The 16570-nt window shown below is 34.3% G+C and overlaps 3 protein-coding genes across 5 annotated transcripts; 2 read left to right on the top strand and 1 right to left on the bottom strand.

Moving 5' to 3' along the window:
- Positions 1-2772: 2772 nt before the first annotated feature.
- LOC125053235 (F-box only protein 21-like) lies at positions 2773-6180 on the top strand. Of its 2 annotated transcripts, none has more exons than XM_047654484.1 (10): positions 2773-3194; positions 3270-3401; positions 3502-3648; positions 3768-3969; positions 4045-4224; positions 4323-4624; positions 5036-5174; positions 5319-5408; positions 5494-5695; positions 5788-6180. In XM_047654484.1, the coding sequence occupies exons 1-10, from the start codon at positions 3019-3021 to the stop codon at positions 5964-5966; spliced, it is 1749 nt and encodes a 582-aa protein (XP_047510440.1). In that variant the 5' UTR covers positions 2773-3018; the 3' UTR covers positions 5967-6180. The 2 variants fall into 2 exon arrangements, with proteins under 2 accessions (XP_047510440.1, XP_047510439.1); XM_047654483.1 differs by having other exon boundaries at positions 3481-3648.
- Positions 6181-6550: 370 nt separating this feature from the next.
- LOC125052863 (mpv17-like protein) lies at positions 6551-7953 on the bottom strand. Its single transcript, XM_047653906.1, has 4 exons — positions 7647-7953; positions 7431-7570; positions 7226-7357; positions 6551-7036 (listed from the first exon to the last, which is right to left on the bottom strand). The coding sequence occupies exons 1-4, from the start codon at positions 7768-7770 to the stop codon at positions 6863-6865; spliced, it is 570 nt and encodes a 189-aa protein (XP_047509862.1). The 5' UTR covers positions 7771-7953; the 3' UTR covers positions 6551-6862.
- A 552-nt stretch (positions 7954-8505) lies between these two features.
- Positions 8506-16389, top strand: LOC125052861 (tectonin beta-propeller repeat-containing protein). 2 transcript variants are annotated; one of them, XM_047653903.1, is made up of 6 exons: positions 8511-11729; positions 11799-11995; positions 12071-12280; positions 13189-13278; positions 13662-13983; positions 14926-16389. In XM_047653903.1, the coding sequence occupies exons 1-6, from the start codon at positions 8918-8920 to the stop codon at positions 15096-15098; spliced, it is 3804 nt and encodes a 1267-aa protein (XP_047509859.1). In that variant the 5' UTR covers positions 8511-8917; the 3' UTR covers positions 15099-16389. The 2 variants fall into 2 exon arrangements, with proteins under 2 accessions (XP_047509860.1, XP_047509859.1); XM_047653904.1 differs by lacking the exon at positions 13189-13278 and having other exon boundaries at positions 8506-11729.
- The last annotated feature ends 181 nt before the right edge of the window (positions 16390-16570 follow it).

Raw genomic sequence — 16570 nt, 5'->3', positions numbered from 1 at the left:
CCAGAATACGCGGGACAGCCTGAGTGAGTACACCCAGGGACGGATTCTCCTGTACTAGAAGTGCAGGTACCCTCCTGGGGTAAAAAAGTTCTATTTAATAACGCTGCCATGATGATTCGGAGAGGAAGGAAATGAGCTTCCGGGAATCCCACAATATAAAACGAAACGCGACACACGTCCTGCGTGGGCCACTTCACGCTTTTTTTTCAATGGGAGAGTGGTATTACCCCGGTCGTGTCGGCTCATTCGGCTGCTTACGCAGCATGACACTCCCACTACTTGGACTAACTGACTGCGCTGGTATTGCCCCCCTAGCCCTAATTACAGCCCATTATTCGGTTCTTCATCGAACTAATTCATTTTGTGACGGTGTCTTGAGGAATACCTTCACACTCCTCTAACAAAGCTGCTTTCAATCCTTCAAGGCTCGGATGGGCTGGATTCCTTGCTCGAACCCTTTGTTTGAGCTCATCCCATAAATGCTCGACGGGATTTATGTCTGGACTGATTGCAGGCCAGTCCATTGTGCGCAAATCGACTTCTCGAAGAAACTGCTGAGTAACGCGCGCTGTGTGGCATCGAGCATTGTCATGCATTAGGATGAAGTCTTCGTCAACAAATCCTGCGTAGGGCACAACATGTTCTAGGAGAATATTTGTGATGTACCCATCAGCGGTCAGTCCTGCTCTTCGGCCTACTACAGGCACGAAAACGAGCTGGGTTTTACCCTTCAACGAGATACCAGCCCACATCATGCAAGAACCGCCACCATAGGCAAGGATTTCTGCGAATCAGCATTAGTAAAATCGCTCTCCCGGACACCTGTAGACCCGGCCTCTCCTGTCACTGCCATGCAGACACATCCTGCACTCGTCAGTCAACAGGATGGACCGTCATTGCCCAATGCTCCAGTTAAGATGCTCTCGAGCAGACTGTAGCCGAGCTTGCCGGTGGCCTGTAGTCAATTTGGGGCCCGTTGCAGGCCTTTTTGGAGTCAGGTTGGCTTCCTTCAGACGTCTTCTTGGTATCCACTCGCTGACAGCTATACCTCGAACACGTCTCAGCTCACCCTGCACGTCGACACCCGTAAGGTGCCGATTTCGCAGGGAGGTTGAGACAATGAAACGGTCGTCTCGTTCAGAAGTACAACGGTGGCGGCTGGTTGTTGGTCTCCGAGTGAGTGCTCCAGTCTTTTGTCTATCGTCTGTATACTCGGGATACAGCAGATTGACTCAAGTGAAGCTGGGAAGCGACTACTCGCTGACTGAGTCCTTGTTGCAATAAGGCAAAAACTTGAGCGGCTTCTTGAGGTGTGGTATCCATGGTTTCTTGAAAACAATGAATGCAGGTTGCGGAGATGTGTATCGGTCAACTGTTGATAAGCGACTGATAAAGGTTGAAGGGTAACATGGGTTTTATAGGGGTAGAGGGTAGCGCAACTGGCTGGTAGCGTAGTGAGTAATTTGTCCCATACGCCCTCATTGCGCAAATTAACATGTTGGTAGTCGTTTTATTTAATCGTTGATGTTTTTTTTAAAGCTTAAATGACATATCATTTTTATTAAAAATTTTTATACTTTCATTTAAAACAATCTTTGAATGCAGAGGTAGCGCTTGGTCGATTTGTTTGCTCGCGAGTGTACATAACCACTTTTTGTGAGGGTGACAAATTGTTACTTGACTGAGGTCAAAAGGTATTAGGTAATCCGTTATACTAAGTAAGTAGGGTAAGGCAGGGGATGCCCCGTGCGGCGTCTTGTATCTATGACGATACTTCCTTTATTTTCGTACAAAAGGGCAACGTCTCTTGTAAATATTGTCATGGGAATCCAATGTATTTTTACTACATTCAAGTTGTTGTTTGTAGTAAGAACGAATAATTTTTTTTGTGACCAAACAGCGTATCAGAGTTAAATTCTAAATCTCATTATTCTCAACGATCTAACAATTTTTCAACTCAACTCAAATATCTTTATTCAAGTGGGTATAGGTATGTTATCTAAAGCTGGCGCCTTCAACACATTTACACTTTGTGCTTGTGTAGTGTCTGTGAATAAGCGCGAGACGTGATGTCAAACTGAAATACAATCACAAATACATCACGAAAAGACTGTCCGTCTCTCTCGCGCTCGCTCAAGCTTATGAGCATGAGACAGTTATTGTTTTTCTTTTGCTACTGTTGATCTTTACTGTTTTATATTATTATTATTTTATACATTTGATCTTTTTTCAAACATTACCAGGGCAATCTCGTGAAACGGTGCACAATGTTTTTAATTATTTTAAGCATCTTAATAAAAACAGTTTAATGAAAAATTTTTATATTTAATTTGACATCAGATGCGACTGGGGTTTCTAAGAGGAGTATTGAAAGAATAGTTAGTGAAGTAAAAGTGAAGTGTGTTGATCTAGATGGAGCTTATGTCGAAAAATGAAAAATTATTTACACAAACTACTCTTATACGTTCTTGGTCGGGCTTAGAACTTTTGGATCCACCCTCGTATGCACATAATATTTATATGTATTTGACACATTTTTATTTATTTACAGCCCACCCAACCTTACTAAAACCAGAGTAGACTAAAATATATAGCTTGGCAAAAAAGTAATATTTTTAAATATACTGTATAGTGAAATTGCATTAGTGTGAGTACTGTGAACGCGCCAGCTTTCGATAACCTATAGGTCGGTTACCAAGTACACTTTTGAATTGTCACATTTCACGGGAACAGCATAGACTACAGATTGTATACTGTGAACTGTCATTTTAGTTCAGACTTCAGAAGCTGAACTTAGGAGGGTGTGTCTGTGTCATTGAAGTCGTATTAAATTATACTCTTGACGGATAATTAATAAAAAACAGAACAAATAATAATATTATTTATTAACTAAGTCCTAATACTTTGGTGAAGATTATACTGTCGCCAATTATCGCTATAAATTCAACATTTGGCGACTGTTTAAGCGTGAATTGATATGATTTTTTAAGTGAATTCTTATTAGTGTTCTCTTCAGAAATGGATATAGACTCCAAAAAGATATGGTCAATTACAGATTTACCAGATGAGCTAATTGCTATGGTGTTGCATAAAATCAAATACAATGATGTTATTGCGTTTGGAATAACATGCAAAAGGTTCTCTGATGTGGTTTTTAATAACCAACATCTTTGGAAAACCAAGTGCTTAGAAGTGTTCGTAATTTTTTGTTTTATTACAACATAAACTATTTTGTGGACTCTTTTCTAATAGCGCCATATCATTTATAGGTTGCCTCATCAAATTATAAAATCAATCTTAAAATATTCTAATGGCAACTGGTTCAATCATTTAAAGGAATTTATTGATTTGAAGAATAACATTATAACGGAACTGCTTGCTTTATCACCAAAATTTTACTGGTTAGTATAATATAAAAAGCTATAGTATATATGAAATATCTGCTTTTCCAATGTTATTAAGGCAGTAAGCAAATTTAAGTGAGGGGTTTTTTTTCTACAGGAGAATGAATCAATTGACAATGGAAGACTCTCTAAAATTCTTTACAATTGCCACTAAAGATGAATTGAGCTATTATTATACAGTGCATGTTTTGCAGCAAGTAATAAAAAATGCAATCAAGAATCTTAACCAAAATATATGTGAAAAGTAAGTATAAAATAGTTATGCAAAAATACAATATTACTAATATTTATATGTTTACACATTTTATAAATATCTTTATAATTAATTTACCAAGTAAGTTTTTACCAATGTTTTCTACCTAGGCCGCATACTTTAACAGAACAACACTATGCAAAAGTTGTGCTCCGCTATTTAATGCATACATATCTTGGTATTAAGTGGGCTAGACTACATAAAGCACAATCATTTAATGGTCCACCAATTTACCCAGAACTGGTACTTAATTTTTGTGTTCAATGGATTGATCCAGCCCATTATTACTCTGATGAAAGGATTGCTGATGTGGTTAGTGGTGCTTAATTATATTTGTGATATATAACCAATTTATGTGTATTAAATAAAAGGAAATTTCTGTTTCAGTTAAATGAAGTTGTAGAGAATGTTAAGGATGTGATTCATCATTGTAGAAAAAGTCCTCAAGTCGAGAAAAAAAAAATCACAGAGCGTGAAATACTATCTGCTGTGTCACAAGTTTTATATGGCCAAAAGCGTATTGCAATAACATCAGCAGCTGACCTGGATACATTAAATATTGTTAAGGTTGTTAAAGTGTCTTAAATTGTTTTTACTGCAAAACAAAGTTATGAGCTTATAAATTTATTCATGTCGATCAAATATATAAAACGCCTTTATTACAGGTGTTGACTAAAAAGTGTGGACATGCTGTTGCCATGGCCGCTATATATCATGCAGTTGCAAGAAAATGTGGGGTAAACATTAAGTTGATTGCATTTCCAAATCACCTGTTTCTGGAATGGGTAGATGACTTAAGTCCTAATAAACTATATACAATTAGCTTGGATACTGGAGAGCTAAAAGCAAAACGGCGTTGTCCATTTTCACAAGTCAATGAACACACCAATTATTCCTACTGCTCTCACTCATTTTTGAAGTACATATATTCTAATTATTTAGGTACAATGGGAGCAATTCGAAACTGGTAAGCATAAGTATTCATACATTGTGGTACCTTAGGAACTACTATCTTCTGTAAGACCAATAATGATTTTTCTAAGCAGGCATATTAATAATACCTTCATATTCTCTAGAATCTCAACAAAATTACATGGATTGTTCATTATTTAACAATATTATCTCTCTCTCTTGCGTCGTTAGCTCATGTTTAAGCGTTGTTGTCAACAAGAAAACAAGGAGTGGATAATCAGTTTCCACCAGTTTCTTTTCAGAGCTTCTCTTATAACATTGTAAAGTTTGGGGACAATTCAGTATTTCACTTGATTGATCCATCTGGTTGGTGAATGGCCATGTGATCTTTTGCCTTCTGTGTCATCATTGAATGATAACAATATTACATTGAATAATTATTAATGTCATGTGACTTTTTTTTCAGGAATGTACAAAATTGTCAACACTTATTAAACTTTCTGGGTGCAAGCGACAGTTATCAAAATCCTTATAAAAATGTATTTGCTTATCTGATTGAGATTCCTGAAATAAGTGCTCCAGACAGACCATTGAATATTCTATATGTAAGTTAAAAATGTTTAAAAGTTAAAAAAATATAATTAATTAATATTATTATAAAGATATTGTATACGTACATATAAGTTTGTTTGAAAGTTCGATAACAACTGAATGAATTTATATAATAAATAATGCCAACTTCTTTACAGTTGGAAAATTTCTACCGGGAAATAATTTTATCTTTGACATCATTAAATGCAGGGTGTATCTCAGAGTCAGTAAATCCAAGGGAAGGAAATGTAAGGAATCATATTATAACACTACCATATCAATGTAAACCTACACATCAAGAACTTTTAAAATAATTAATTTTGCTTATTTTAGTTAAAATCAAAGGAACACGACAAAAATGTCCTTTATGCTGTAGGAATGATTTGCTATCATAAAAAATATCAATACACTTGTATAATCCGTGATTGGGATTTAAGTGGGGATCGCTTGGAAATCTCAGATGATAATGTTAGCCGTAAACAGCCTTTCTACAGTGTAACAGCAGCTGATCACTCAGAGAGATATGTGGCACAAGGTTAAATTAAATTTTATTATTATTGTTTCAATTTATTAAATAACAGTGCAATGCCTAATCGTAAATTAATTCGTTCTTGTTTTTCATTACAGAGAATCTTATTAATCTGCCACAACCAAGTCGTCTTTATCATTTAGAAGATCAGATTTCAAAAGATTTTTGTCACTTTGATGGATTCGCATATGTGTTAAATTATGAAAAGAGGATTCAGTATCCAGATGAAGCACTTATCATTGAAATGTACCGTAATCATTCATTTACTCGAGCTTAGTTTTTATTGTAGCTTTATAAAAATATGTACATCTTAAAATAATGTTACTTGTGTATTATGTAACAGCTACCTTTCCCATGTATTAGGGAGTGGTTAAGTATTACGTCACGCATTTTTGGAGATTATTAACCCCCCCCCATGTAACGCGCCTTAACGTTTTTCTGTACCCAAGTATAGTAAAACGTTTCTTGACCACCTAGTGACTCTTTATACCTAAAAGTTACCATTATGTGGTGTAAAGTACTGGAAAGTCGAAAATAATATTAACAATAACGGCTTAATTCAATCCCAGCCCCGCATCGTAACGTTTTACAAAAGACCTCCCCTCCCAAAATTCGTTACGTAGTACTTGAACGCTCCCTTATACAATTATACACATACAATTTATAAAAAATTATGTAAATGTTTTTTCTGCAAAAGGGATCTCCAATAAAATAACCCTAGAATAAGTAGGAAGTACCTAGTCATATAATAAATTTTATAATATGTTAAAATTTGTTTTTCAAATAGAAACAACGCCTAAGTTTAAAATACTTAGAACATAATTTAAATCATGCTGATGCTGATAATAAAACTGCAAAACATGAACAATAACAATATTTATTTGTTGAATTTTTAACTGTTAATAACTACTGTAAATAACAAAGTAATATAGATTATAAGTATATTAATGAGATGGAATGACTTTGTATAATTTAATAATGATGAATACTTAGTAAATGTATGTTAATACTTATATCTCATAATACTTCTATTTATTTGACTTTACTAAAATATCACTCATGAAAATATAAATAACTAATATAAAAAATTTAGTACTATGTACTTGACATTTTATGTCAAAATTTACTAAAAAATTTGGCTAATAGTATCTTAAACTATCCCTATCCCTGTCATTAAACAGATCTATGTTTAAAACTTTGAGGCACATTTTCTTTGTCTAAATGTTTCATATAAGCTAAGAAACATGTCCATATAAGACTACAAACACTTATGAAAGGAACTCTGTTTGCTGGAGGGATTAGCCAAAAGTTTGTTACTGCTACAACAGGCCACACTGAGGCTCCTACCTGTAAATATTACTCTAGTCTTTAAATTTATTTTATAATTGTTAAAATTATTAAAGTAAATAGTCACCAGTCATTTTACCAACTCTGAATCTTTATAAACTTTTTGAGACCATAAATAATAATAATCAAGTATAAAATTAATATTTTCCATATCTTACACTATAATACTAACACTAAGAAATTAATTACCTTATATGTGGGCCAAAACTTTGCTTTAACTTCTGCAACTGCATCTTCCACTGATTTACCCTCTAATAAGCTCATTCCAAAGTAAAAGCTGCACATTGCAAATGGTGTGTAGGTTATTGTTTCAATACAAGTCTACGAGAAAATATTGTTTTATTAGACCACCAAATTTTATATATTAATGTCTGAAATAATACAGATACGATACCTTTATCACAGCAGACTTCAATGTACTTCCTGGCCACACAGCACTTGCAATTGAAAACCAAATATACAAGGTGGGAGCAACATAGCATGATCCATAAAATCCAAAACGAGCACATCTCCACCAATCATAAGAATGGTCTTCTGAAATATTAATTACGCAATTATATGTAGTTTATAACTATATATGCTTTTATATATTTTAACTTAATTTTATTACCAAAACTCCTTCCTTCGAAAGTTTGTTGAATGAAACTTGAAATAGGCCATATCACTCCATAAGAAGCCATTCCCCTTAAAAGAGGATGCTTAATGTTTTTCGCAAATTTACTCAGATAACTCATTATACCATCAGAATTTTCATAACTTGTAAATCTATTTTCGTCAAGGATACGTCGCAATTCATTATTTTAGTTGATATTGTGCCAGGTTTTAAAAAAAGTATTTTTTTTTAGATTCATATAAATGACTCATATGAAATAAAATCTCTAAAGAAAGTCTACTTAAATCAAAAAAATATTTATTTTATTATCATACAGTCTTAATTATTTCTATAATTTAAGATTTATATTTTATAAACATAACCTTACAAAAATTAATCGTACCACAGATCAAGTAGAGGTATAGGTATTATGGTAATATATATATATATTTTTTTACCATAGGAAAGAAGAGATTTCAACAAACTGAAAGCACACCAACTTTTTGAAAAAAGCTGATATTTTGACGGGTGAATTTTCGATTGAAAATTAGGGTGTTTTTTCGATATTAATTCAAAATAGGGTGAAAAAATAAAATACAGCGTATTTGAGACATAGAAAGGTAAGTTTTCACCAAATTTCGTTAACAAAAAAAGAAATTTGTAAAAGATAAAAATTAAAAACCAAAAACTTGGTTTTTGGTTTTTAATTTTATCTTATACATTATTTATCTTTTACGTTATTTATTTTAAAGGCTATCTGCACTGGTCTTTACATGAAAACTGATAAAGTGAAAAATAACGTTAATTAAAAGTAATAAAGTCGGTAATAAAGTTATAAAATAATAAACTAGTTTTTAGTCTAAAATAATTACTATATAAACTTTGATATATTTTTAAGTATTAGTTTTTTAAGAAAATATTTTATAATATAATCGGTGTAGTTGAAGGGGTTGCAGTTAAGAGGGCGTATGACATCAAATTTTAGTCGAGAGTGAGTAAACAATTTTAGTTGCCATTTGCCAAATACCAATACAGAATACTAGTTTACAGTTTAGTGTTTACACTTTAGTCTTTACAATACTGAATACATTTGCAATTTGCATTTTGCATTGTAGTCTTACACTTCCAGTAGATCAATTCAATTTATTTATGGTCTTGAAATGTTTTTTATTAAAAGATACCAAAAACGTACAATAAACATGGGACAATTTATTATTAATTAAATATCGAATACACATATATATTTTTATAAGCCGTGATTAAAATTCCAAAGGTAAAGTTATCTTAAGATGTCGAGCAACTCCCTTTTATTTTCCATAAATAATGAGGGAAAGGTATATGCTCTTCCTACTAATGGATCCTGTTGGAGAGAATTCATGTATTTAGGTTTGGAGTTCAAAACGCTATCAGCTGTGCCCCATTTTTTATGGGCTGTAGGAGGTGATCGGCAAATATATTTACATGTTCATGGCTTAGAGATTCCAATAAGAGTCAAAGAAGAGTCATATGAAAATGAGCGTTGGCTGCCCTTGGAGGGATTTAGTGGCCGGCTATTGCCTACAGATCGCTATCACTTTTCGTCTCAAGATGGTACAAAAGACAGATCTATTGACTGTATTCGATTACCATCAATGGCTTGGCAATGGGAAGGAGATTGGCAATTGGAGTTAACCTTAGATGGTCAGCCTCTAGATCATGATGGGTGGAGTTATGCTGTCGACTTTCCTGCTCAATTTGGACCAGTTAAGCAATGGAAGTCTTGTGTCCGCAGGCGAAAATGGATAAGGTACAGAAAGTTTAGTGCTATGAATTCTTGGTGTGCAATAGCACCATTACACAAAGATCCAACTCAGGAACCTTTCATTGATGTGAGTATTGGTGGTAATCAAATACCCTATGCTGCCCCTGGCACTCTCGCTGTTTGGGCCATAACTGCTCAAGGTAGAGTTATGTACAGAGCAGGAGTAAGTACTACCTCACCAGAAGGATTAAAATGGATAAATGTAAGTATTCCACCAAACTGTGATATAAAACAAATTTCTGTAGGCCCATCTGGCTTAGTTTGGGCTTTGTTATGGTCTGGCAGAGCAATAGTACGTAAAGGTATTAGCAAAGATTGTCCAACAGGTGAAGCTTGGTTAGAAGTGAAATCACCTAATGAGACAAAGTTAACTGTTGTGTCTGTTGGACGAAATGTTGTGTGGGCAGTAAGTGCGGACACAAGAGTATGGTTTAGGAAAGGAATAGATGGAAATGCTTCAGGATGTTCAGAAATGGCTGCTATGGGTAATGGGTGGTTAGAAATAAATGGAAATATGGTACACATTTCAGTGGGAATAAATGACCAAGTATTTGCAATTGGAGGATCAAACAAAAGTGTTTATTGGAGAAGTGGAATTAATGCTAATGAGCTGACAGGCAAGAGATGGAGAATGGTGCAAGCCAATATGCAAGTTAGTCGAACATCAAGTGCTACTAGTATAGTGTCTTCAGCATCAAATCAGAAACACCAAAGTTTAAGTTTACTTAATGAAAACACTCCAGAACTGAAGTCCAATATAAATTTACGGAATTCATGGGAGGAATCACACTCTGCCCCAATAGAAAATACCCTACCTCTTAAACCCTCAAAGGAATTAAAGCAAAAAATTAGCATGAATGTAGAAAATATGGATATGACCGGTAAAAGTTACGAGACTACCTTAAAAAATCCTAGAGCTTGGAGCCCAGTTCGAAGTGTGGGCTCCGTTGTTGGAATGGAGGCACAACCAGACAGTGACAGTAGTGTTTTTGACCTTGATTCTGGGATGTTTTTTGATGAAGAAGTCAGCCAAACTGCATGGGGAACCTGTGATGTGGCTTGGAGTTTTGTTGCAGCTGGTGCATGCTCTCTTGATTCAGTACAACCACCTCATTGGTTCAGTGATTCTCAAAATGTACATAATACTGACATAGTAGCTAAATGGAGATTGCAAATATTAGATGAATTAAAAACTAGAAATAACAGTTTAAGTATAGATGTTACCAAATTTGGTATAGCTATTGAAGAAAAAGGTTGGACCCGTAGTTGTGAGTCAAGAATAGTTAACTATAATAACACTAGTGAGGATTGTATAATATCTCTTTATTGGCATGCTTCTGAAAATACGGGAACACTGTCAGTTTTCCAACCTGATGGTACTATTAAATTTATATTTAATCTCAGTGAAGTAACTAGTATTACATCTTGTTCTGAACCAGGTAGTCCTCGAGTTTCTCTAACAATACCCAACCAAAGCAGTCAAATATTAAAAATTCAATTTATCTCAGAAATGGAACAAGAAGAATGGCTCAATGTATTAGTAGATATTATATCTCAGATTTATGGACACTCAGGAAGACCATCAGAAAGTTCAGTGTGGGTAGTTACAAATTCAGGAGATGTATTGAACTGGGATCCTGCTCCAGCACTTTTAACCGCTGAAAAAAGTGCTGGTAATTATACAAAAGAATTTCAGCTGTTTGGTAAAGACATACAAAAGGGATACACATGTATGTTGTACAATAATTTTCCTCCTGGTAGTACTTTAAAAGTCGCAGGTTGTTTGTTTGACGACATTAACAGATTTCATATAAATTTACAAGGTCCAGAAATAGTAAAGCAGACACATAAAATTGAAACTGAAGTAACTGAAATTCCATTCCATTTAAACATGCGATTTGAAGAGGGTGCTGTTGTTTGCAACACAAAAAAATCTGGTCACTGGGGACCAGAAGAACGGTATCAACTTCCTTTAATTCCTGGTCAAGAATTTACCATAAAGATTTTATGTGATACAGCTGGATTTACTGTCACTGTGAATGATAAACATTTTTGTTTCTTTAAACATAGATTAAGCCCTGAAAACATAACATCTGTTAATATTTTTGGTCCTTTGAAATTGTTCAATATGGAATATTCTTCAACAAGTATCATTATTGGCCCTGACGAAATGTTTTGGAAAATGATTGGTGGCTATTTAAGAAAAGTAGAATGTTGTGCAAATAATATTGTTTGGGGACTATCTCATGATCATAGAGCATGGGTGTATACGGGCGGTTGGGGTGGTGGACCCTTAAAAGGTATGTTATTCAAGTAAATATTTACATTCTTCCTCCTTTAATTTTTTTGATAATGATTAATCTTGGCAGGCCTTGGTAGTACAGATGGAATACACGCTATGACAGACACGCAAACATATTGTATATATGAAAATCAGAGGTGGAATCCTTTATCTGGGTACACTTCTACGGGCCTACCGACTGATCGCTACATGTGGAGTGACATAACAGGCAAACATAAACGAACCAGGGAGCACACGAAATTGTTAAATCGTCACTGGCATTGGGTAGTACTTATGTGCTCAGATTTCTTTTGATGCTTAAAAATTATGTACAATTTAACGTTTTACTTTAAATTTCAGATTTCAGAATGGATGATAGACTACAACACACCAGGTGGGGTTGATAGTGATGGATGGCAATATGCCACAGATTTTCCGGCGCCCTATCACGGGAAGAAAATCTTTACAGATTGTGTACGACGACGCCGTTGGTATAGAAAGGCACAAATTAATACAGAAGGCCCTTGGATTCGCGCTGGATCCACTGCATTACTAGATTTATCACTGTGGGTAAGAATAAGTTTAAAATTCATTAGTTATTGTTTATTAAATCACATCATTCATGTGTTAGGTTTTGTTATTTTTATTTATGGTCTCCATAATGTAGATGACACTTGTCAAGGTGGGGGTTTAGTATAAAACCGTCTGTAAGCATGGCATGAGTGTTCGATTTTCACCATGACCTGGAGCTCCCTAATATAGCCCAATGGATGAAGTTGGTGTAGAAACTCGTTTAAAAGTCGTAAATAATCCGACGAGTTCGACTAACGCCCACGCGCTTGGGCCGCCGGTACCAGCGCTATGACTATCGAAATTCTTTTTTTAAATTTCGTAATAAGACCCCTGTAGAACCGCCATACTGGTACCAATGACTAACTATTTTGTGTCACTTTCTCCCGGTCTAAGACGAGAAAGACAATAATGGCGATAAAACCTCCACACTCACTCACACTTTTAAATCGCCATGTTTTTGTTTATAAAAAATCTATGTTTATATAATGTAAGCTAGTTACATTATTTTCCTCATTAGGGGCCCAATAATTACGTAAGTTTTTTGATTTTCTTATTTGGTGATCAAGTCAACAGTAATTATTTACTTTTTTCACCTATTACCCATACATTGTCTATGCTTGAAAACGAAATGCATATTCGAGGATTCCTTCAAAAAATTAATACATTTATGTACTATTATTTTTGAGAGCTTTGTTTACTTTAGTTGACAAGAGGAGGGGGGGGGGGGGGGGGGGGATAAATTGCAGTTAATCTGCTTACGTAATATTTGAATGGCCCCTTACGTCTTGGAGCAATTTATTATAAAAATAAATAAGAAAAACAAAATGTTGTAGAGTATTTTGTAAATTTTGTCAGTTCGTTTAATCCAGAACAAATGTAATTAAATATCTTGTTATACATTTTAGGCTGGCAATGATAAGGACGTATCGGTTTGGGCTGTAACTCTAGGCGGTGAAGTTATATATAAAACCGGAGTCACTGCAGCTACACCTGTTGTAAGTTAAATATAATAAATATATAAAAATCTCCTTATTCATAAAAACGAATTAAGTCTAATGGCAACGTTTTAACTAAATTACTCATCTGTCTCTTTTTGTTGCAGCGTAAACATAAATATGGTTGAAAGAGACAAAATAATACTTTAGTTAAATATTCTATTTTCTATTCTGCTGAAAATTTCAACATCTTACACATTTCTTGCGGTAAATGTCAATCAAATTTGACGTGTTTAGAGTGAGGAATAGTCAAAAGTGACTCCCAAGTGGTTCTGGTCGCCAGTTATCTTGGCTTGATGCTACATCGTGTCCAGAAATACTAGTTATAAGGAAACTAAAAAAACTGTTTTAATAATAAATATGTAAACGTGTATCTATTTCAGGGGAATCATTGGGAACACATCAACAGCCCACAGGCTCTAGTCGCTATAAGTGTTTGCAACAACATTATTTGGGTGGTGGGGAGGAAAGCAGAACTTTACTATAGAGATGGAATCACCAAAGAGAACCCCGCAGGAACAAGTTGGAGGCTTATAGAAGCACCTAAGGGCAGTATTGGGGGTAGTCATAAATCGGGCGCTGGGGCCAAGATGGTTTCATTGTCTTCGACGTCTGCGTGGGTCCTCCTCACGAATGGAGGTTTAGCTGTAAGAACTGATATTTCTCCATTGGAACCTTGTGGAAAGCATTGGAAATATATCACAGGTAAGAATCATGACATTCCATTATACTTTTTTTACGTTACAAATTTATTTATTTTTCCACATATGCGAAGAAAACTTATTTGTAGGGATTTTATCAAAATGGCTGATCTGTAAAGACGTGTTTATGTCTGACGCACAAACCGTGAAGGCAGAAATGGGGGAAAAAAAACCCTATTTGTAGGTCCATATTTCAATATCAGAACCTCGTCTTGAGCGTTGTCAAACACGGTTTGACAGCTCTTGTATGTAAATTTACATTTGATTAACGTTCTAGAAACTAAAATCGAATTGCGATATTGGGTTATCGGAATCTGTTTTGATTATTGCAATACGACTTACGATTTTTTTTAAAACAGAGTATAAGCCTAAATAGAAAAGGTGAGTCTGTGTAGAAAGAGAACTGTCGTAGGATTTGAGGTCGCTGGAGTGCTAAATTACATTTTCTTATGTTGACAAGACTGTTACACCCTTATAGTTCGACAATGATTGTCTTGATTGATATGAAAATAATATATAATTCACTATAGCTTAAACTCTAAGATATAGTCTTCTTCCCTGATTCCGATGGTAATCATGCCCGCGAGTATACTCTCTGGCCTGGCGTAACTGGCCACTTCTGGCAATGATGAAGCTATCTTGAGAGGGTTGCATTATTAGCCACAAGCCTTATAGGCTCACATCATGGACAAACATTTCAAACAATTATATTTAACGGAGTTATAAAGTGTTTTACATTGAACGAGTTATAATATTTATCAATTCTAAATACCAAAGTTTTAGTATAGATTCATAGTATATGGATTTTTAAATTTGATTTAGCTACTACTAAGAGATCTCTTTCATAAAAGTATACAAGAAATTGTGAGAATATTCATTACCCCGCACGTCTCTCACCACGACAATGTATGTATGTCGACAATCATGTTGTATTAATTTATTTCAGATTGTGACGTCACATACAAACATGTATCATGCAAGGATCAAGAGGTTTGGGCGGTGCGATCTGACGGCTCTCTGCATAGAAGACTTGGTCTCACCACAGACAACGTATTAGGAGTAGCTTGGCAACTTATTTTGAATGTTCCTTGTGTTTATGTATCCGTAAGAGGCTCGTAGTTTATATCGTTATAATTATTTTTTTGCTCATTAACTATATTCCAAGTAAGCCTTAAATATAAGTTTAAACTGCGGTTATTTTTCGCACAAGCAATGATATTAATATATTTTACTGTTTATAATTTGATCTCCTTTATATTTTGTGTAAGAAACATTCCTAACAGGTTAGTGATATATCACGAATTCCATGTTTACCGATTTATGATCTTGTAAAAGACTACAAATAACAATACTGACTGCAAACAATTTATGGATTTGAATGACTTAGCTTTTTTTTATCAACTTTACAAGATGCAGCCAAGGCAAAAGCTACCGCTCGCGCTGCCTTGACCTCATGTGAAGAGTTAAAATTTCGTCGCCACGTTCAGGCGGATCGGTCGCCTCCGGCCTCATGTCAGGTCACACACTAACAAAATTGACAAAAATATGAAAAAAATCTCTTCTCTTCCTTTTTCGCTTGTTGAAATCATTCACTAAATAGTATTAATAATTAACCTACAGCTTATTCTGCGTCTAAACTGCGTGGCTTCACTTGAACAATTGTTCGACCTATGTCTCTAGGCAAGCAGGCTCATTCTTCTTAAATCCTCTAATGCTAACATACACTCTTAACTTGAGCGGGTATTGTACAAGCTCCGATGTAAAATATTGATGTATTATCTATTGCGTTATTTTTATGGAAGATTATTCATGTATTTGAAAAAGTAACACTAACATGTCGTAAAAACCAAATGCATTTTTTCTGGACTATTTAGCATCTGGGCTCGTTTATTAATAAGAAATGTCTATGGATTTGGAAATTCTCGTGAAATGAAAGTCGAATTTGAACAGTATTGTTATTTGTTGGCTTATTAGCTTATAATTAATGTACCTACTCTTTTTAGATGTCAAATACTTGATAATTCTGGTTGGTTCAATGCAACAATTATTACGAATCATAATTATGTAGCAAAATATTTTTTTAAATTAGTCTATTATGAGGTATTATTAAACTAGCTATTCTCTAGTCAACAATTATTTATAGATATGCGATATAAGCGATGTTATAATGAAAAGAAAAATTAAAAAAAAAAACAACCAGTGCGCTTTTAGACCAGGGAAGAAGCCTTTAAAAATAATAAAAAGTGAAAAAAAAAATAGTAGGATGAAAGCCATTAATTCTCATAATAAAAAAAAATTCTCATAAATTTTTCATTTCTACTATTATTTTTTTTGCTTTCAAAAATTATCGACTATGGTCTATTTATAAATGTATTAAGAAATAAATATCTAGTAACATTTTATCAAGTAATGTATGGTTTTATTTCCCTTTAAGTCAGAATATTTAATGTGGAAAAATTAAATTAGTCAAGATTTAATTCGTTTCGGTTATTTTTTTAAATATTTTTTGCAAAATTTAATCGAAAATGGAGGCGCAAAACGCCACCATTTGCATTTATAAATTTACTTCAATAGTTTAGATGAATTAAAAA

Source organism: Pieris napi, chromosome 10, assembly GCF_905475465.1.
Source record: "Pieris napi chromosome 10, ilPieNapi1.2, whole genome shotgun sequence".
NCBI classification, from domain to species: domain Eukaryota; kingdom Metazoa; phylum Arthropoda; class Insecta; order Lepidoptera; family Pieridae; genus Pieris; species Pieris napi.
The sequence above is the reverse complement of the archived record's forward strand: the minus strand, read 5'-3'. Positions and strand labels throughout refer to the sequence as shown.

Bases quoted from the DNA above. Each gene is read 5' to 3' on its own strand.
- LOC125052863 (XM_047653906.1), bottom strand. From the start codon at position 7,770: ATGAGTTATCTGAGTAAATTTGCGAAAAACATTAAGCATCCTCTTTTA. The intron at 7,571-7,646 runs GTAATAAAATTA...TTAATATTTCAG, and splicing joins TTTCGAAGGAAGGAGTTTTG to AAGACCATTCTTATGATTGG. The intron at 7,037-7,225 runs GTAATTAATTTC...TAATATTTACAG, and splicing joins AGTTTTGGCCCACATATAAG to GTAGGAGCCTCAGTGTGGCC.
- LOC125052861 (XM_047653903.1), top strand. From the start codon at position 8,918: ATGTCGAGCAACTCCCTTTTATTTTCCATAAATAATGAGGGAAAGGTA. The intron at 11,730-11,798 runs GTATGTTATTCA...TAATCTTGGCAG, and splicing joins GGGTGGTGGACCCTTAAAAG to GCCTTGGTAGTACAGATGGA. The intron at 13,279-13,661 runs GTAAGTTAAATA...TATCTATTTCAG, and splicing joins TCACTGCAGCTACACCTGTT to GGGAATCATTGGGAACACAT.
- LOC125053235 (XM_047654483.1), top strand. From the start codon at position 3,019: ATGGATATAGACTCCAAAAAGATATGGTCAATTACAGATTTACCAGAT. The intron at 3,195-3,269 runs GTTCGTAATTTT...TATCATTTATAG, and splicing joins AAAACCAAGTGCTTAGAAGT to GTTGCCTCATCAAATTATAA. The intron at 3,649-3,767 runs GTAAGTATAAAA...TTTTCTACCTAG, and splicing joins AACCAAAATATATGTGAAAA to GCCGCATACTTTAACAGAAC.